This window comes from Temnothorax americanus, unplaced genomic scaffold (assembly GCF_048541705.1).
Source record: "Temnothorax americanus isolate GAGA-0224 unplaced genomic scaffold, ASM4854170v1 Scaffold4, whole genome shotgun sequence".
Taxonomy (NCBI): domain Eukaryota; kingdom Metazoa; phylum Arthropoda; class Insecta; order Hymenoptera; family Formicidae; genus Temnothorax; species Temnothorax americanus.
The window spans coordinates 3575545-3596881 of NW_027509547.1; the positions used below are offsets into that span (position 1 = coordinate 3575545).

Below are 21337 nucleotides of genomic sequence, written 5' to 3' on the forward strand. Positions count from 1 at the left end.
AAATCGGAGAGATCCCTGTATAAATCCCCATTTGTTTACTCGAATCACGTGATGCCAAATAATTTCACGCCGATCATTTAGACTCGCGCACACATCCGGGAAGATTCCTTTCTCTGTTTTATTTCCGTCATTTCTAACAAAATGGTTACACGAAACATGGAAGTTAGTTTGTATTTTACCGCCGCGATAATTAAATAGCTTCGAGATTTTATTACGTTTAGAATTATATTAAATGTATTTTTTTTAAATCATTATTTTATCGAATGCAAAATATTCATTAATGTGTCTATATTATCTTTATTTTATTTCCACAAATACGAATTAATTAAATATCGTCAAAAAATCTGGGTGTTTAAATCCATTTTAAAAGATTTATAATTTTACGTCAGATTTCAGGAAATCTAACAATTTTATTTTGTATGCTGTACATATTTTATTTATGAGCTTTTTATGACTTTACACACGGCACATAAAATTATAAGTAGAATTTTATCCTGAGTTCTGATACAAATCGTCCGTCTTAAAGTCATGTATTTTTAAAAAGTCGCGCGATATTTATAAAAAGTAAAATCCGACAGGTGCATTAATTTCTTGCAAAAAAGTTTCTCGCAGCTTCTGCGACTGTTTCAATTAGATAATTGAACATTTCATAACGCGGCTTTCGGAGGCGATTTCAATGCGTCTTGAGCGCGCTTCTTTGCGCGGCGTTGAGCTCTCTCTCTCTCTCTCTCTCTCTCTCTCTCTCTCTCTCTCTCTCTCTCTCTCTCTCTCTCTCTCTCTCTCTCTCCGACGAAGTAAAATTACGAATACAGCGAAAGAGATGTGATCGTAGACTGAGAATTTCACTGGGGACCTTCTAGTCAGATACATTGTAGTGAAAGTTGTACGTTTCTCGAAGATGGTCTCGCGCTATCGCGCTTCCTCGCGATATTAATAACGTCCCGATGTCACGAGCCGTCAAGTTCCGATGACTGCGCGGAAACGTCACTCGCGCCCGAGAAACTACTGTCACGGTGAACTCTTAATAACCGACGTACGACGTAATCGGATCCGCTCGCGAAACGCGTTCACGTCGAAATGCGTTCGTGCGTCAACGTGTCGGAGATCGGACAAATTGCATAATCATGACAAAACGTGACGCTGCGACTTCGCGCCGCTGGCGCTGGAGAGGAAGCCGGATCACGACGCTTTCTCGAAATTACTTTCACGGGAGATACCGCAGGAATTCCCGAAAAGGCGCCCGACCAACGGTGTACATTATCCGCGACATTTAACGTTACGTTACGTTTGCGACTTTCGTGAACTGTAGAAAGGGAAAGGAGAAAAAAATAAGAGATGATCATTTAAAGGATTCTTGAGCGAAAATTCAGTTTTTTCTTGCGGAAGATTCGTTCGTCGCGATTTTCAGTTTGATATTTTAAAGAATTCATTTTTATTTCTCTTTCGTTATTTCTCTAGGTGGTGGTGTCTGGAGAATACAACTACAGTGATCCGATAATCCAGGAGCAGATGGAGAACCTGACGAGAAGCTTCGAAGCAACCAAGTACATCAGCAGCGATTCAGTCTACACCGAGAGCTGGCTTCGCAGCTTCGTCGACTCGGCGAGCAACGACTTCCTAAACGTGAGCATCGCGGACGAGCACAGCTTCATCGAGAATCTGAAGCACTTTCTCTCGAGCAACCCCGAGTTCTCCCTGGACATCAAGTTCGACAGCACGGGCGAGAAGATCGTGGCGAGTCGGTTCGTGATACAGCCGGTGAACGTGAGCGGCACCAATCAGGAGAAGGACATGGTGAAGGAGCTGCGCGGAATATGCGCGGCGTCGCCGTTAAACGCGACCGTCTACCATCCGTACTTTGTGTACTTCGACCAGTTCGACCTGGTGAAGCCGACCAGCATTCAGTGCATGATATTCGGCGCGCTCGTGATGATGCTCATCAGCTTCATCTTCATTCCGAACATCTTCTGCTGCCTGTGGGTCGCCTTCTGCATCGTGTCGATCGAGCTGGGAGTGGCCGGCTACATGGCCCTGTGGGACGTCAATCTCGACAGCATCTCCATGATCAATCTGATCATGTGTATCGGCTTCAGCGTCGATTTCACCGCGCATATCTGCTACGCTTACATGAGCTCGAAGCGACAGCGGGCGGAGGATCGGGTCAAAGACAGCCTGTACAGCCTGGGCCTGCCGATCGTTCAGGGTGCCGCCTCGACGATACTCGGCCTGATGGCTCTCCTGTTGGCCGGCACCTATATCTTCCTGGTATTTTTTAAAATGGTCTTCCTGGTGATCTTCATCGGCGCCATGCACGGTATGTTCCTGCTGCCGGTGTTGCTGTCCCTCTTCGGGCCTGGGTCCTGCGGCGGCGGTGTGAGCGAGCCCGGTGAAGTGGAGAACACGAAGAACAGCACGCAGGAGAAGGAGTTGCAGGCGAGCAAGCTGCAACTGCAGTTGCAGCAGCAACAACAGCAGCAGAAGCAACAGCCGCCTTACGTGATCCCGCTTCCTCATCTAGTCTATTACGGTCCAGGCGACATCAAGCCGCTTCAGGACAATCTCGCAATGAATATGGCGGCGTTCGAGGAGAGGGATCCCGGCTTGGGTACCAGCGAGGACAGCAACTCGACCGAGAGCGGCTCCTCGCAGAGCAGAAGGCGCCAGCAGCCACTGGAGCAGCAGAACCAGCAGCAGCCGAATCAGATCAGCAGCCGCCACGACATGTGGAGGCGATCCATCGGCGTCCTATACGGCACGTCGCAGTTCCAATCCGCGGTCGACGAACCCCAACATCCGCCGCCGGATTATCCCGGCGCCGTGACGCAACCGCGAGCGTCAGGCGAGGACGGCAACGATTCGCGAACGGCCAGTGCTCTTTGCCCAGGACCATACGCCGCGTATCACCACTCGAATCAGTTACCACGCGATTATAGACGCAGCAGATCCTACCACAATCTGCAGTATCCCGCGTCGACGCGGCATTTGACGGACCCCCGGTATCCTTAGAGGAACTCGCGAGGGAAAAGTGTGAAAGACATATTATCGACGCGACCAGCAATGCGGGAGATCCCTCGATCGAATTTAGTCCCTTGAAACAGAACTAATAATTGATTTTGGAAAGAAAGAGCTGTCGTAAATCGAGGAAAGACACCGAGTTCGTAGACAAGAGTATGGCGTTCAAAAGTAGATCAAAATTGTCCCGATATGTTCTACTTTTAACTACTATTCTATTGAAGTCTCAAATAAGATCATAGCTTCAGAGAGAATATCTTTTCAGAAAATATCAAACTAAATTTGAATTGTATACGTAGGATGTTTCGTATATAGTTTATATCAATTTCTCCCAATAATATCCTCTATTCGCGTTCGATGTATAGCCAGTACATTTAATAAACGTTCGTTAAGCATCACGAGCGTACAATCGATGTTGGGAGCTATGTTTTATCGGGGATTTGAGAGTTAACTATAATTGCAGTGGTGCTCAATCACACGACAGCTTTGCGAGAACATGACAATAGAGGAAAGAAAAAAGAAAAGCAAATAGAAAGGAAATGACATTTTGCGCAAACACGGATTAGGACGTCCGTGTTGCGGTCCATTAGTTTCAAGGGGCTGAACTTCAAGAGGATTTTACTCTCAGACAGCGGGACAGTAGGAAGTGACGCCCGAGTATATTCGGACTCGCGTAACAAAATTCTTTCTTCTACACTCATTTCTCAAACTAAATTTTAATCTATTAAATTTCAACTTTATTGGGCATCTAAATTTTTTCTCTTCTTAAATCGTATAACATAAACAGGCTCGTATAACAAAAAAATCATGTAAATAATGATTAATTAATATTAATTAATATGACTATTGAGTACAAAAAATAGAATACGAAATAAAAGAGAAGACTCTCAAAATACGAATAAATAATAAATTAACTATACATTTCTTTTTTTTTCTTATTACAACTGATGCTGCCAAAAAATATTAATTTTGTATACGAAGCTGAATCTGGGCGCCGCTAAATGATTAATAATAATAATGTGATTTAGAAGACTTTTTGTATAGCAGTGTTTATTACGAAATAATGGTGGAAAAAACGATGTTGAAGTTATGTGTCGCTACGTTTATATATACGAGGTATCTCTCATGCATGATATATCGAAGCTTGAACATTATTTGAAAAAAAAAAAGAGCTGTCGTATATCCTAAGGAGATCAGTTGTCAAGTATATATATATTTAGCGACACTGCATTCCTTCGAGAAGACACATAAAAAAAAAGTGTGTCGATACTTTATTATTATAAGAAAGAGCAGATCTATCAATTCTCAAATCCCTCGAGATTTGTCGACCATTGAATTTCTGCTTCTTCGGAGGGCCGTATTGTCATCGTACGCGTTTGGCATCCATAAGCGGCCATTTAATCCTGTTTCACCTTATATGAACAAGATAAATATAAAAATGAGATTATGCATATCATTCTAAACGTATGACGAGAATACGGGCCTAGCGTTAAGCTCTCAATTTTAAGTCACCCTTGATTTTTAGATCCTGGGGTCCTCGCGATAATCTGCCGATCCGTTTTCTCTCCCTCCGCTGTCATATAGATATCACAATTTTACATTGGCGTATCGCGCCCTTCGCAGCCAAAGGGTTAGTCTCGTAGCACTTGCGTTGTGCATTGTCCTTTACGCAAAGGATAATGCGCTAATGTGAGAGGATAATGCCGGGACGACATGTTGCCGGCATCGGGTTTACGTTAGTCGTTAAGAATAGCTCAAATCGAAAGCGATATTATATATATATATATATATACATATACATATATATATGTATATAATATACATGCTCAATATCAATCAAAACTAAAATGTCCCGCGATATATCGGATCAACACACGTAGAGAAAAAAAAAGAAAACGTGACCATAAACTAATATTATAATATATTACTATCTGATTAATATTTCGTAATGAATAAGGCACAAATTAAATTAAAAAAAGTGTATTTAGACACACGCTAATTATATATATTATATATATAATATAATGTTCAGAAAAAATATGGATACATCTAAAAATTAATTTTTCCTTTCTACATTATGCCTCAAATTATGATAACGTCGAAAAAAGCAAGCAATACTTGAGATCCTTAAAAAAGATATTAAACTGCCGCTTATATATATATATTATATATATATATATATATATATATATATATAAAGAAATGTCGGAGTTAAATGTATTTTTTTAACTTTTTAATTGTAAGCAGAAAAAAATTCTAAAAAATGCCCTTTTGCGGTATTAGTCTGATCAACGTAAAATAAATAGATCAATTTTTAGATTCATTTATACAAATTGAACATTAATTTGTATCTATAAATACACTTTTAATATATAATGTGTGTTTTACTTCTTGTTATTAAATATTAATTGTACAATATATTTTGAAGTATTAGTTTTAATCATCTTCTTTATCCCTACGTGGTGACGTATCACGTGTTCAGCAAGCGTGCCTTAAACAATCCACAGTAGGATTTTGTCGTACAATAAAAAAAAGTCCGAAAGTACTATTTAATAAGTGATTTGAGGAGCAGTTGAAAGAAAGTTTATTAAGGCGAAAAGTGTTCTATTTTACCTTCCAAATGTTGCTACCTTTGGAAGTTGTTTCGTATCTTTTTGTAAAATATACGATAAAGAGATTATTGATGCGAATATTTTTCTCAAGATTTCCCGACTTTTTATTTTGTAGAAATAGTTGAAAAATTGCTCTCTAATCAACTTCTATTGGAGTACCTTGCGTATTACGATCGAAACTGTGATCTACAAAGGGATAGCTAAGTAAAGATAGTTAAGCAAGACAGGACGCACGCTTCGCGATTCGAATAATACGTTCGTACGCGAATAAACGACTTAATCACTGTAAGAATTCGTTGCATTTCCGTTCTTTCTAAATTTTGCAAAATCGGCGACAACACGATTTCACGTCCCTTTGCACAACTTGGGAATCGTCGCTGCGCGATATTTGCGCGGAAATCTGTCAACGCAACTATCGTGGCGATCAATTCGTAACAATCAACAGTGATTCTAAGCTTCCCAATCAATGCAAGATGCAAGAAACTTTCTCCTCCTTATTAGTGGTTTTTTTTTTAACGTGTGTGCGTTTTATGCGTCGACTCCATTCGTTTCCAATACGAAAAGTTAGCGGAGATACTTGCATAAATTAGGAATTAGCTTTAAAATTGTCGAATTTATTTCTCTATCCTTTTATATATTCAATATATCTAAAGATACTCTTGAGTATCTTAAATACTCAGTTAAATATAAAATAAGATACGATTCTGAGATTGCCTGAATTTAGATTAGGGGAAAACAAATTCGACGTTTGTAAAGTAATCTTCGTCTACGTGAAATTTAAGAGAAACTCGGAAAATTTTCGAAAAACGAATTTTTTTATCAAGAATTTTTGATACATTTATTTTTGATAAGAATGTTGATCGCATGTAATCTAGGATATAAATTAAAATGTCTAAAAAATACCGTAAAAATATTATAAATTTTTAGGATAACTTTTAGAGCGTCTTTTAAACGTTTTTTGAATGTGCCGTTTAGATAATTCTATTTTTAAAAATTTATACGATTATTTTCTTCTTAATAATAATAAAAATATTAATAAAACATCTTTGCTTGTGTCGCAAATTGTAACGTTTGCGGAATTTTCACGAAAAACCCCGAAAAATTCCGGAAGATTCTTTTTATCATATTACGGAAAGAAACTTAAAAACCAAATACGACAATACTTATCTTTTAAGGCCGAATAACGAACAAAGATATGCGCGGGAGGGAATATATATCTAAAGAAATAAATATATATATCTAAAGATATATATCTAAAGAATCTTGCGGTCGATGGTGTACAGATAAATATTCCTCATTTCGTGATTGCAGTGCGTGCGTGTGTTTTCATATTTATGAATGCGAGAGAGAGTATGAGTCGAACAATATTGTAGCTAATGGCAAACGCGGCGTGTCGCCGCCGTTAGAATAAGGAAAAGCACAGAAAATATATTCTGGCAATCTTTTAAGTGTGTGTCAGCATTTTTTTTACTCTTTTCAAAATATCTCCAGCCTCTGACTATATAAAATTTATTATCATACACAAATAAGATTATTGTTTATCCATTTATTCGATAGGAATAATAATGCAGTAATGTCACGCGTCTCTCGAAAAAATCGTCCGAGTTATTAGAAATTTATTCCGAGCTTATTGGAATATTTTTTAGGCAATCCTAAATAATAGATTGTATTGTTTTATTTATTAAAAGAATTCTATTGAGTCTCCTAATTAAAATTATTTGTCTATTTCTTCAACTGAACTTTCGCAATATTTCACTTTGATTCACGTGCTTATTGGAACTTATATATTTAATAAACCTCCAAAATAGGGAGGAAAAAAAAGAGTGTAGAAATATATTAAATTCTTCTTAAATTTGGAATTTGGTATTACGACTTCAATTTATCACAATTCAACACTAGGAAGAAGAAAAACTCTATTTCTCGGAAGAATATTCTTTTAATAATTTCGGCAATTTTTCAATGTAGAGAAGATCTGTTAACTGTTAAATTAAATTAAAACTAACAAATTAAAAACACTCTTTAAAAACGGACAATAATGAGAAACGTAAAAATAAAAATGAAGAAAATTACTAAACAAAGTTTCAAGACTTCGGAGTTTCGATAATGCATGGTTTCGATTTGGACGAAAAAAAGTCTCGGATTAAAATTCGCACTATTGTTTAAAATACATCACCTGCGTTGGCCACCATGTTCGAGCTGACGCACGCGCGGAAGCGAACGGACACTAACTTCCGCTGATCCCAGCTGATGAGCTGATCGCGACGAGTGAAGGCAGGAAAGCTATTTTTTAATGTTTCAAAGCGCTTTTAACTGTGAATTTTTTTTTATCACGTATTACCGTCCTCGCGTTCATCCCACGGACGAATAATACTATGACGATGTCAGCTACAAGGAGACAAATGTCTGAGAAACAGAGGCTGAAGAAGATGAGGTAAGTCCGCTTATTCGCTTAGTCGAAAAAGAAAAAAACAGATCTCGCGAATCTCCCTTCTCACCTGAATTGAATTTCGCTTTAAGCAAGGCGCAGCTGCAGCTGGCCGTGATAAAAAAGAAGCAATGCGACGCGAAAGCTCTCGCGATAGTTGTGCAGCTTCTGGAATCGCACGTGGATCCCGACTGGCTCCTTCAGAATGTAAGTGCGCTAGCAACTCTAGTTGTCTTCGTATTTTGGCAGTTTAGACGTTCAACGATGATATCGTAGTGATTTATTAATGACTTATTGCTCTTACAGCTGGGATTCGTAAGCAAGAGCCACATGGAAGACGCGATAGAGGAGAGAGCGATAGTAAAGCTGTGCGGTTACGTTCTCTGTTCGAACCAACTGACTGTCGTTATCCGACAGAAGTATCACATATCGACGCGCAAGAATAAAGTGTACGACGTCAGCAAGCGAAAGAACTTTTGCAGCTCGTCGTGCTACGGGGCGGCCAATTATCTTCTGGAGCAGATGCTTGAGAGTCCATTGTGGATGAGAGAGAAAGAGGATATACCGGTCTTCCAGATTCTGCCTCTGAGTTCTAAATCTACGCAGTGCGGGGACGAGATCGACGTTGCTGGAATTAAATTGTCGCAAAATGCAGATGCTGACAATAATGACGACAGCAAAGGATCTATGGAACATAACGACCGAGCGACCAAGCAGACGGAAAAAGATGCGGCGTGCAATGTATCGAGCCCTGAGAAAGGAGAGATCTGCAACTCCCATTCATTGAACGAGGTAACTGTCGGAAAGTTTTAATTTAATTTAGTAATGCAATTACAATGTAATTACAATGACGCAATGTAGTTACCATAATTTGTAATTGTAATTACTCATAACTGTAATTACACTGTAATTACATTGTCATTGTATTAACTGGGTAAAAGAGATTATTGATGTGATTTTTTGAAAATCAGTAATATTTGAATAAATTTTTAAAAGACGTTCTCTAAACTGATGCCTTTTGAGTTGTACTGATTTTCTTCCAAAGTAGCGATATGGTGTATTTCTTAGTCTCCGACTCCTCGATAGATTATACAAAAAAAGAAATGCATTGTATATTATTTTATAAACAAGAGAGAGATTATTTTTTAAATAATAATATAAAATGTAAGAAGTTCTTCATTAATGAAACACTTAGTTTTTTATTATTGAAATATAATGACACGCTCTCTTAAAATCTAGAAATAAAAAATTATAATGTTGATTACTAACTTATCTTTGATTCTCAAACGTAATCAAACAACAAAATAATCTTCCTACAACTCAATAAACATTGGTAGAGTTTCCATGACAGTAAAGTTAGCTCAATCACTATCTACGTCAAGGTATTAATTACATGTACTTTCAGACGACATGTACTCTTAATCACTTTTATCCTAATTACAATTACATTTAATCAATTAACATTTAACAATTACGTAATTGTAATTTGTACACAATTACTTTTCACAATTATTTCATTTGTTTACAAAAATTAACGATTATAAAATGTAATTATTAATTGCATTAATTATAATTGTAATTTGTAATTATTAATTAGATTTCATATTCGCCCAACTCTGATCGCGAGACGCATTCATGGGAGCTACGCAATCAAGAAAGTGAAGACTGTGATTCGGAAGAATTTGCAAATCGTGGAAGTAACTACGATAACAATATCCAGCAAGTAGATAACCTGGAGAATTTGGAAATAGAAGTCGCTGGCCAATCTGAGAATATTCTACACTTGCATAAACACAATGAGGATACAGAAAGTAAAAATATCAATGTAAATATATGTGATAATGATGAAGCGTTGCAGCCTCAATTCGATGAAATAGGTAATGATCAAAATGACACTAGTAAAAGGTTGCAGCTTCAATCAGTCGAAATAAGTGACAAGAACGATGAAAATAAAAAAAGATTACAGTCTCAGTTAGATGAAATAAATAATAGCCCTAATAATGGAAAAATGATGCAATCTCAATCGGACAAAATGTGTAGTAGTAATAATACTGTAATCTCTTCTGCATCTGCGTGCAGTGAACATAAAAAAATAGGAGAAGCAAAGAGAACTAATAAAAGTAAAAAGTACAAGCCGAAAAAAGCTGACAATGCAGAAGTACAAAACAATATTTGTCAAAATCTCGCGATGCATGTTGAACAGAGCGTTAGAGAATGGATTACAAAAGATACGCTTTGCCTTCTAATCGGCGAGGCGGATGAGAAGAATCAGTTGTTAGAGAAACTTACGCAATACGACAGGTACCAGAAGTTGTGTAAAAAGTTAGACAAGCTGCAAGTGCAGGATGAAAAGGAGGATCGTGTCGATTTAGAGAAAAACGAAACGAGAGAGAAAAAGCTCAAACCTTTACCTCACTTCTCTGTGCTCCAAGAGGATGAAAAGAAAATGGAATTAAAGGTGCGTTAAAATATTAATCTCAATTTAATCAGAAACAGGATGTATTAACTATTTGTAGTATGTGTACAGGTACGTGCGTTTTACGAAGGACGAATGACAATTCCACCACCTGAGGGTAGCGCCAAAGAATCGGAAAGTAATGATAACGATGAGCCTGTATTACCATTAACAGGCAGTCACACGCCTAATGCACTTCGTCGCCGAATTTTCTTGGACAACCTTCATAAAATGTAATGATCTCTTTTTTTTCTCAAAGCAATGGACCTTAAATTTTGAAAAAGTTATTTAAAATTCAATAATGGCTATCATGTTCGCGCATTGTTAATTACAGATTACCAGATTTGATGCGCGCTTTAACGACCAATGGGAATATTTCTTCACTGGCACAATATACTTATAATAATGAGAGGTACTCATTAATCAAGATTTTGATTAACACTTTTAATTTATCTGCTGCAAATATTGTCTTCAAAAACGCCGAATGGACACTCGTGGGCCTTGTAGTCATTAAAATGTAAGTTCAATTGCAATGTTTAATTTAAAATCAATATAAAATTAATTTTAAAAAGCTTATATTAAAAGTATATATATATATATATATATATATATATATATATATATATAATTCCAGGTTGAGCTTGATTGATACACAACTGCAATTGTTGCTCCGATCTAAGCAAGCCTCAATGTACACGTCTATGATTCTCACAACGTACAAATTAGATACCAATTATTTAGACAGACTTATAATGGACATAACAAACAATGTTAGGCGCATCTAAAAATAAGGCGATAAATAATAAAAAACTGAAATAGTTTCATAAATATTAAAATTTTTCTAATTTTATTATCCCTTAATATTATTATCTTTTATTTTTAACTTCACCTAAAATATTGTTTGAAAATATAATTAATTATTGTATGATATATATTTTGTCTGGATTATTCAAATGTCTTGCACAATTTTATAACCACTTTGTAATCACATTTTTTATGTATATAACTTTTATTGTTAAAAAGTAGCTATAAAAAAATCTCTTTAGCAGCAACGTCGATCTCGTCCCTGCACTGTGTAGATTTAGAACTCGGAGGCAGAATCTGAAAGACCGGTATATCCTCTTTATCTCTCATCCACAGTGGACTCTCGAGCATCTGCTCCAGAAGATAATTGGCCGCAGCGTAGCACGACGAGCTGCAAAAGTTCTTCCGTTTGCTGACGTCGTACACTTTATTATTACGCGTCGATATGTGATACTTCTGTCGGATAACGACAGTCAGTTGGTTCGAACAGAGAACGTAACCGCACAGCTTTACTATCGCTCTCTCCTCTATCGCGTCTTCCATGTGGCTCTTGCTTACGAGTCCCAGCTGTAAGAGCAACAAGTCATTAATAAATCACTACGATATTATTGTTGAACGTCTAAACTGCCAAAATACGAAGAAAACTAGATTTGCTAGCGCACTTACATTTTGAAGGAGCCAGTCGGGATCCACGTGCGGTTCCAGAAGCTGCACAACTATCGCGAGAGCTTTCGCGTCGCACTGCTTCTTTTTTATCACGGCCAGCTGCAGCTGCGCCTTGCTTAAAGCGAAATTCAATTCAAGTGAGAAGGGAGATTCGCGAAATCTGTTTCTTTCTTTTTCGACTAAGCGAATAAGCGGACTTACCTCATCTTCTTCAGCCTCTGTTTCTCAGACATTTGTCTCCTTGTAGCTGACATCGTCATATTATTATTCGTCCGTGGGATGAACGCGAGGATGGTAATACGTGACAAAACAATTTTTAGTTAAATGCGCTTTAAAACATAACAAAATAGCTTTTCGGCCTTCACGCGCGTCGTCGCGATCAGCTGGGATCAGCGGAGGTTAATGCAGGTTAATGTCCGTTTCGCCTCCGCGCGTGCGTCAGCTCGAACATGGCGGCCAACGCAGCTGATATAATTTTAAACAATTGCGCGAATTTTAATCCGAGACTTTTTTTCGTCCAAATCGAAACCATTGTCGAAACTCCGAAATCTTGAAACTTTGTTTAGTAATTTTCTTCATTTTTATTTTTACGTTTTTCATTATTGTCCGTTTTTAAATTGTTTTTTTTTAAGTGTTTTTAATTTGTTCGGTAGTTTTAATTTCATTTAATAGTTAACAGATCTATCAAATTCGAAATTTAAAAAGAATTTAATGTATTTCTACACTCTTCTTTTTTCTCCCTATTTTGGAGGTTTATTAAATATACAAGTTTCAATAAGCACGTGAATCAAAGTCAAATATTGTGAAAGATCAGTTAAAGAAATAGACAAATAATTTTAATTAGGACTTAATAGAATTTTTTTAATAAACGAAACAATACAATAATCTATTATTTAGATTAAGATTGCCTAAAAAATATTCCAATTTCAGCTCGGAATAAATTTCTGATAATTCGGACGATTTTTTCGAGAGACGCGTGACATTACTGCATTATCATTCCTATCGAATAAATGGATAAACAATAATCTTATCTGTGTAGGATAATAAATTATATAGTCGGAGGCTGGAGATTTTGAAAAGAGTAAAAAAATGCTGACAACACAATATTAAATTAGAATATACAATGATAGCACACATCACACACAGTGATCACTCTTTCTTATATATTATAAGTTGAGGAAGCTCAAACCTTTTCTTTCCACTCACTGTTCTTGAATTAGATATTAAAGTGAGCACGTGCTCGATGTCGATGGTGGCATTCCAGTAAACACGGAGGAAGGACAATCAAGTAACGGGTCCATTTGAGCTGTCGCTGCTAATTGGTCCTCTGTGGAATGACTGCCGACTTTGTCACGTAGAGACTCGTAAAGAGTGTGGACTGCTTCGTTGTGCTGCAAATTTAAAAAATATTAAATCAACATATATAATGAAACCAAAATATCTTCATAACTAATTGTAAGTTATCACATCTAATGCGCGCGGAACGTACTTTGACGGACTTTTCTAGATATCGTGAAGTATTACCTGACTTGTCGGTTGCAAGGCTTTCAGTAACGAATGTAATCGCGTGGACGGCAATTTATGATGTATGTACCAAAGTAATTTTAGCAGATGTCGTGTAACGTTGTCCCTACCTAAACCAGCCAGAAAGAATTCGTCAAAGATTACTGTACAGAAAGACTCATTTGAGAATTCGTCAGCCATGTTCGATATTAACAACGAAACCTGCAATTAAAAAGCAAATTTGTCAATATGAAAGCTTGTAATTTGGAACTTGATGCAATTATGATAGACAACGATGATATTTAATAATAATTACAAGATACATCAAATATATTATGTTAGATATGTTACCAGCGTGTGTAGAAATGGATCTTCAAAAGCCCGTTGCGCTTGACAATTCGGTAATGTCGCAAGTACCCTCATCAAACCTCTGGCATCACCCCTGCCCCTTCCACCTCCGCCGCCACCACCAACGTGTAATGCATAGTACATAGACAGAACTGCCGCCACTCCAGAAAGCTGAGCGTACGCCTGGCACGCATCGGGAGGTGGTCCGGAATGTTCTATAATTGCGATTGCACTTTCCCTCTCATCGGGTGGAAGTTTACAGTTGAGCTGCCTTATTTGATCATCAACCTAAGGAATGACCATATTACTTGTATGTGTGTCCATGTTTATATATCACAAAATTAAATTATTTCTCTGTACAAAATACAGATATTTTCATCATTTCATATTTACCATGAGTGACATAAGTGCTGGCAGGAACTTTGTGACAACTTGACTGTCTAGTTTTGGCTCCTTAAAGTCTTGCGAATCGATCATCTGCCAAGCGGACAGTCCTAACGCGAGCATTCGCAACAACAGTACAAGCACTGCATTTTCTCTGGGCAACGCCTCACTGTTTATCAAATGAAGCGCTATTTTGATTGCACTACTAGCGAGAAAGTTTACTGCATAGGGATCACACAAAATCATACTTAGATCCCCCAATACTTGCTCCTGTCCTCTCTATAAAAACTATAGATCATATCGCTTTCCAAATAAAATTACAAGACGCAATCTTGATTCAATTTTGTACCTTAATACTGTCCAGAAACCCTTGCAACTCGCGAGATCTCTTAACATCCACATTCTTTTCTCTGATACAGGCGTCCAGACACCACGTGAATTTATGACATGGATCTACAGAAATGATATCTTGCACCTGGCAATAAAATAACACATTCAAGCAATAGAACAAAGCAATGTAGCTCAAGGCATATATCATTACGCTTCACTAATAATAAAATCGAGAAAAGTAATCAATAATAATATATGCAAATATGTTGGACATGTTTACCTCTAAATCGTGTAAAGCCATTAACAGTTCTGCTCTCAGAGTGCAATAATGGATATTCTTTGTGCGTAAAAACAAAGTCCTTAGAAACTGCAGTACCATGTCATACAATTTCACACTGTGCCCAATCATATGGGCTAGTTTCTGCACATAGTCCCCTTGTCTCCTCACCTGTGCAAAGTGTGAGAGTTGTACAACGTGATTTGCAAATTTAAATTGTAACGTACCTTAGGAGATGGCATAAAAAATGGATTGTTCAGGTTCTGATGGTCAAAGAGAATATGTTCTTTCTCAATGATATAATGGCTGAACAATGGGGAGACTTCGTCGCCAAAAAGACTTTGATTATCCTTCCATATCTGACGCTTTACTTCCGTATCGGCGTTACTGTACAACTCTTTCTCTCTAATCAACACACGCAAGTATTTATCCTCGATGTGTGGAGTATTCCTCAAGATACTCATAATAACAGGTTGCAAGGCAGGGATTCTGACGCCGGGAAAGCCTCTCGCTAGCAATTCCTTCAGTCTCTTGTCCACGGCGGCGCCTTTGTCCGCCCTCTCCACGCCAATCTCATCGATCTGCTTGGTCAGCCTGTCCCGTAACTCCTCGAGAACAGAGGCGTGAAAGTCCAACCTTCTGATTCCATGCAGATCGAGCAGAGGTAGCATAGGCCGCAACGACGGTAGTAATATACCGTTTTCCAGCTGAAATAAAATATCGTTGCCACGTAAAATGCTGCAAATCTAATATAAACTAACTTTAACTTATGGTACTGCGCTTGGTGAACGATGCCTCCGTCTCCTCCGAATTTTTACCTGAAATCCTTCGATGGCTTTCAGTGGATCCGTACAACTTGTTAAAGCGTCTCTCAAACATTCCTGTCCCGGTACACCGAGTTCCTCCAGCACGTTGCCAGTCTCGCCGTTACTCTTCGCCGAATTCATGGTTATGTCTAACCGCTTCTTCTTCTAATAAATAGTAACACTCCAGAGTGATGCACGCGTGTGGATCTCATCGAATGGAACTGACCGAGGCACACGTGTCTCTGTAGAAAAACACGCACTTGCTGTAGAGTAGTAGAGCGAGGGAAACCTGGGGAACTCTACATCGGAGGCCAGAGGCCTATTAATTATTATGTTACGTGTTACGTTTCTTTTGTTGACATCTCATTAGTAATTTTAGGTTACAAGACAATTTCCATAAAAAAGAGAGGGGATAGGGTTGGCAACAGTTGGCACGAACAAAAATCCCCAGTTAATTCAAATTAAATTTTCATGGATTGTAACCCTTCCTTTATTAGCCCGAATGGCGGAAAGTCGACTAAAAGTCGACTTCTAAATAGTCGACTTATAAAAGTCAACTTTCCGTTGTCTAGATGACATCCTGATGTTTCTGTACGCAAATCAGAAAGTTTATCTCTTGCCAGAAGTCTTTGTATGAAAGTAAATTGGATTCAATGAATTCGCTGCAAGCGGTGTGGCTGCATGAAACGACGTGTACATCATTTATCGATGTTATGCCAAATGTGTGGGAAAATTATATTAAAAACCAAGTAACACGCATATACATTGTTCTTTACACACACATTGTTTTTTAAAAATACTAGACATCACAGACGCGCGCTTCGCACGCGCTATTTAGCTTTAGTATTACACACAACTGTCAAAATATGCTATGACAGCCGCTCACGAAGTTAGCGCAGCAACAGAATCAATCAGCATCGCGGAAAACAGCAAACAAAGCACGTCGAGACTTTCGAGAAGACTTCGAGAGATGCGAATATCGATTTAATTAACATGCCTTTTTTTAGAAAGGATTACAGAAAATTTTGTTTTCTTTAACAGTTTAAAAAAATTTTAATTGTTATGTTATTATTGCAATATTATAAATAATTATACGTTTACAACTAAATTATATATAATTATATATATTTGTAACTAAATATGTGAAATTATAAGTTTTTTTTATCATTTTACAAAATGTTAAGTGCATCTTTAACATTAAAACATGTATGGCCGACTGTTCCGTAATACTATATGGCCATCTTTTCCTTAAAGGTCAGATAAAATGGCCAATGCACATATGTTGTAATACTTTGATAATATAAAATTTATGTTGTGTTTTCTTCTTAATTTCGATAGTCTTACGTACTTTAAGTTTCAGCGAAAGAATATACCAAACGCTTTTAAAAAATAACAAAAATAAATGTATGTTTTTTGCATTTTAAATAAATATAATGGTTATATTCGTTTTTATCATATTCCTGGATTTCAAAGTTTGATAATCTGATGACAAATTATTGAGTACCTCCAGGCGTAGATGAATGGCGGCTGTGAGGAATTCATTCACGCCCCGACAGAACGCCAGACGCTTATCTGTAATTAAACAGTTTACATTGAATTCGCATTAATATCGATACGCTGATTTACGTTCGCGTTTCATTGGAACATGTATAAGCTGAAGTGTTACATGACGTTCAAGATAAACGGTGCAATAGGTTATTATTTGAAAATGTCACAAATTTTATTATTGTTTTTTTTTTAATATTTACCAGTAGTATATCAGTACGCTCGCTTTCTGGAAGCGTGTTTTCTGGAAGTAACGAGTAATCGATGGATGGAGGATTGGCGTCAGTTGAGAATGAGACATACCCGATACGTTTCAACGCATCTTCGGTGTTGAAATATTTTAAGTATTTAAACCTTTCAGGCAGGCGCGAATGGATAATAAGTCTTTTGTCACCTCCTGACATATCTCCAGACTCTTATCTGTAATTAAACAGCTTACATTGAATTCGCATTAATATCGATACGTTAATTTACGTTCGCGTTTCACTGGAACTCGTATAAGCTGTTACACGACTTTCAAGATAAAGCGGTGCATTATTATTTGAAGATGTCGAATTTTATTCTTGTTCTTTGGAATATTTACCAGTAGTATCAGCAGGCTCATTTTCTGGAAGTAACGAGTCGATGGTTGTAGGATGCTTGGCGTCAGTTAAGGACGACTTCGTGGCCACATCATATTGTCATGTGCGATGATCTCAGATTTACTAGATTCAGTGCTTGCAGAATAGCGTGGACTGCTATCGTATTGACGTTCATAGCCGGGTTGAACGAGAACGCCGGCAAGTGCGATACTTGCTAACGAGATTGTCACTGCTAAGAACTGGAATGATGAAGGAAACTTTAAGCAGATTATTCTCGAACAGATGTTCGATATGGCAGAAATTTGTTCCCTAAATTATTTATTTGACAATTTGAAATTGTTGAGAGACATTACACACATATTTATGGATTTACTATTTTGGTATGGAATATTATTTTATTAATGTAAAAATCGATTTCGAGGAAAAGTAAAATACAAAAGAGAAATATATTATGTATATATATTTTATTATGTATTAATTTCTACAAAATTGCTGCCTGATGACATATAGCTTAATTATTGAAAAGTTCTAATTCTAGAAATTAAAAAAAAAAGACTCATAAAAATATTAAATAAATGTAAAATACATATCAGAAAAGTTTACTCACTAATCCTCGATGCGAAAACATCGTGTTGCTCTTACAGTTTCACTTGACGAGACTAACGCGATTCTTCAGTGTCACTAACTGTCTGGAGTTGAATCAGAGTTGGAATAACGATTAAAGTCGAGAATGAAGTAACAGACTCGAAGCCGAAAACTATGTGTTGTCGCTCCGCGGCGTTTTCCGCCTTTTTTATACCCGAAATGGCCAGAACCCCCCGCGCGAGTTTTGGGCCCCATTTGGGCCTCAGCCTATCAACAGCCGTCCGATAACCGTAAATAGGATAAACCAAACTTGTTTGTATTTATCTGAGCGTTCGCTCGGAATTCTGAGCTAGCGTGCGTCGGTCAAAAATTTAGGATAAAATTTCCGTATGTAATGAAAATAACAAAAAATAAACATTTGCGCATGTCATAGAAAATATAGCTTTCCGCCTTCGGAATCGAGGAAATTACATTTCATCAGAGTCATTATCTTGAAATAATATATAAACTCAGTATACTAAGTATCTTCATAGTTAAAATAAATGTCAACCATTTTTTTTAATATATACTCATGATAGAATCAAATTTATAATCTTTATATTCAATATAGGAAAAAAGGTATTTTTCAGTAACAAAAGTTTTAACTGATATCTAAAGGTTGTAAAATATTTAACTAAATAGTTACTTAACTGAACTTTATTTCAAAGGACGAGCGAATTAATTTGTGCTCACAGCAATACTTAAAAGCTAGGCACAAAAAGAAATTCCAATATAGTACAGAGTTCCAATCGATTGGGCTTCTCGATCAATGAGCGTAGGTGCACTTTTCGGTATACGCTTCCATAATATGCATTAAATGCGCATATAATGCGGGACAAATATCCGCATTTAATGCAAAGTTTAATGTACATTCAAAGTGTATTGGCGCTCCTTGGGTTCAGAAAGTTCTTCAAAACGAAACACACGTATAAATGTTCTTTCAATGGCCATAAAATAAATCATTTTTTATCCATGCACATATATCCACTTATTTACTTAAATTAATTTTGCGCTACCGGTCTTAATCTATTTGCCATCGGACAAATCTGAGCTTAGAAAACTTCCAACAGTTGCAAAATAAACGTTCTGCTGAATTGTCCGATGACAAATAGATTAAGACCGGTAGGACAAAATTAATTTAAGTAAATAAGTATAAATATATGTGCATGGATAAAATAATTTATTTTGTGCAATAATAATTAGTACAATATAAATTTAAAAATATTTCAAAAAAGGCTATTAAAGCTATTATATATAAATAGATAAAGCAAATTATAATTGTGAAAGAAAAAATTTAACGGATAGGTATTTTTGTTAACTGTAGAAACGTAAAAAATACGTTTCTTAAATCATGGTTTCAAAAACATTTTTGTTCGAACGTTTCTTAATGGTTCTTTACGGTTGTAAAACTAATATGTATATACGTTCAAAAATCGTATACGAAACTAATATGCGCTACCTGGGTTTATTGGCATCGACCGCTGACATATATCGTGCTGGAACCGGATACCCGATCCCGGATGCGTATACAGCAAAACGGTAACCGTACCATTCCACCAACGGTCCTGTCCTATGGATGATTCAGGCGCATACCTCTACGCACACATTCATAAACAAAGAAATGCGTACAGGAAGAATTCATTGGCATCGACCGCTGACATATATCGTGCTGGAACCGGATACCCGATACCGGATGCGTGTACAGTAAAACGGTAACCGTACCATTCACCTTTCGTTACCTATATGAAAAATCCATACAGAAGTAACGAGGAATTTTCGACAACCAATGAGATCGTCGGTGAAATATGACACAAATAACAGATCGTCCCCAAATTATAATTTTAACTATATATATATAATTATCCGAGGTATTAGAACAATGATTGGTACAATGCAGGGGGAATAGAGAATTTCTTTATCTAACTCAAGAAGAAAAACGACACACAACTCTGAACCAACATTGGATTACCGATGTTGTCAATGTTCCACTTATTTATTGGATTGGATAAGAACCACTGGAGATAAACAGAAAACAATGATGCCTTAGGATCCATTTTACCCGCATTGGGAGAACGCTCATATACTCGAATAGGTGTCAAAGACGAAAGATTCAACGACTACAAATATATACACCACCTTATGAAACGTTTGCTAAAGTTTTCGCGCTACGGCAATGTTCGTGCGCTGGCCCTAAAAATTGTCGTAATTTCGACAAAGTACGTAGAGGCCAATAAGGCAGGTCGTTGGCTGCATCGCGAAATCAGGCTAGGGCGGTAAAGGTGAAAGGTCAAAGGCAACGGGCTAGCACGGATATCGACTCGGGTGAGATCGAGAAGGCGAGGTAACCGGGTTATAGTCGGAGCGGCGGATAGGCGCCCTCCAATAAGCGGGTTGTCCTAGAATTCGACTTTGGCGTTTTCGCACGCGCGCCCCGGCCCCGGCGTTCAACAACATATCCCTACGCCTTTGTTACGTTTGCAAAATAAGAATAACAAATATATACAAATTGCTGTACAAACGCAAAGCGCAATTTACTATTGCTGGCGTAACATTCTTTCTTTCTTAGCACAACAAAATAATCTCTTCTTTCTAGATTGTATACGTATGTAATTTTGTAATAAATATAATACCACTCTGCAGTCCAAGTAAACGTAAAAAAATTCTTTTATATGAATTCTGTTTCTTCTTTTCTCTCCTTTCTTATTTATATGAATTTATTTATATATGGAATTCTCTTTCTTATATCGACAATTATCTTTAATCTTATTAGCTCAAAACCGAATCTTTTTGCAAGAGCACGGTCAAGTCTCCTTTTTTTTTTTTGCGAATGCGGCACTTAATTCCGTGTGAGTGTGGTGAAAGTGACAGGTCAGCTGCTGTTATGTTCGCACCCCCGCCTAGATTCAACCCTGCGCGAGGTTCCTCCTGCGCGCGCGGCTGCCGATGATAGAAGGGATGAAGTGGA

At 37.3% G+C, this 21337-nt stretch overlaps 4 protein-coding genes and 1 long non-coding RNA gene across 9 annotated transcripts in view; 2 read left to right on the plus strand and 3 right to left on the minus strand.

Moving 5' to 3' along the window:
- The window catches only part of Ptr (patched domain-containing protein), a 29511-nt gene extending 22434 nt beyond the window's left edge, over nucleotides 1-7077 (plus strand). For all 3 annotated transcript variants that reach the window (XM_077415900.1, XM_077415902.1, XM_077415901.1), the window contains one exon: nucleotides 1459-7077. In XM_077415900.1, coding sequence (XP_077272026.1) covers nucleotides 1459-3006 — 1548 coding nt within the window. In that variant the 3' untranslated portion in view covers nucleotides 3007-7077. The remainder of the gene's footprint in view (nucleotides 1-1458) is intronic.
- The window catches only part of Nelf-b (negative elongation factor B), a 37439-nt gene extending 20824 nt beyond the window's left edge, over nucleotides 1-16615 (minus strand). Inside the window, exons 1-9 of one of the 3 annotated variants that reach the window (XM_077415905.1) lie at nucleotides 15968-16615; nucleotides 15635-15864; nucleotides 15044-15523; nucleotides 14820-14987; nucleotides 14559-14684; nucleotides 14219-14488; nucleotides 13829-14113; nucleotides 13499-13699; nucleotides 12950-13365 (exon numbers count right to left, since the gene is read on the minus strand). In XM_077415905.1, coding sequence (XP_077272031.1) covers nucleotides 13198-13365; nucleotides 13499-13699; nucleotides 13829-14113; nucleotides 14219-14488; nucleotides 14559-14684; nucleotides 14820-14987; nucleotides 15044-15523; nucleotides 15635-15763 — 1827 coding nt within the window. In that variant the 5' untranslated portion in view covers nucleotides 15764-15864; nucleotides 15968-16615 and the 3' untranslated portion in view covers nucleotides 12950-13197. The other 2 variants (XM_077415906.1, XM_077415904.1) reach the window with 2 other exon arrangements.
- LOC143902739 (putative RNA polymerase II subunit B1 CTD phosphatase RPAP2) lies at nucleotides 7864-11289 on the plus strand. The gene is made up of 7 exons (XM_077415903.1): nucleotides 7864-8055; nucleotides 8142-8256; nucleotides 8356-8841; nucleotides 9647-10507; nucleotides 10577-10737; nucleotides 10839-11021; nucleotides 11139-11289. Exons 1-7 carry the CDS (start codon nucleotides 7997-7999, stop codon nucleotides 11287-11289), a joined length of 2016 nt encoding a protein of 671 aa, XP_077272029.1. The 5' UTR covers nucleotides 7864-7996.
- Nucleotides 11321-12813, minus strand: LOC143902741 (putative RNA polymerase II subunit B1 CTD phosphatase RPAP2 homolog). Its single transcript, XM_077415907.1, has 3 exons — nucleotides 12176-12813; nucleotides 11975-12089; nucleotides 11321-11875 (listed from the first exon to the last, which is right to left on the minus strand). The coding sequence occupies exons 1-3, from the start codon at nucleotides 12232-12234 to the stop codon at nucleotides 11531-11533; spliced, it is 519 nt and encodes a 172-aa protein (XP_077272033.1). The 5' UTR covers nucleotides 12235-12813; the 3' UTR covers nucleotides 11321-11530.
- Nucleotides 16616-17376: 761 nt separating the features above from the next.
- On the minus strand, nucleotides 17377-21314 carry LOC143902439 (uncharacterized). Its single transcript, XR_013258382.1, has 3 exons — nucleotides 18356-21314; nucleotides 17751-17987; nucleotides 17377-17587 (listed from the first exon to the last, which is right to left on the minus strand). It is a non-coding gene; the product is annotated as an uncharacterized LOC143902439 (long non-coding RNA).
- Nucleotides 21315-21337: the final 23 nt, after the last annotated feature.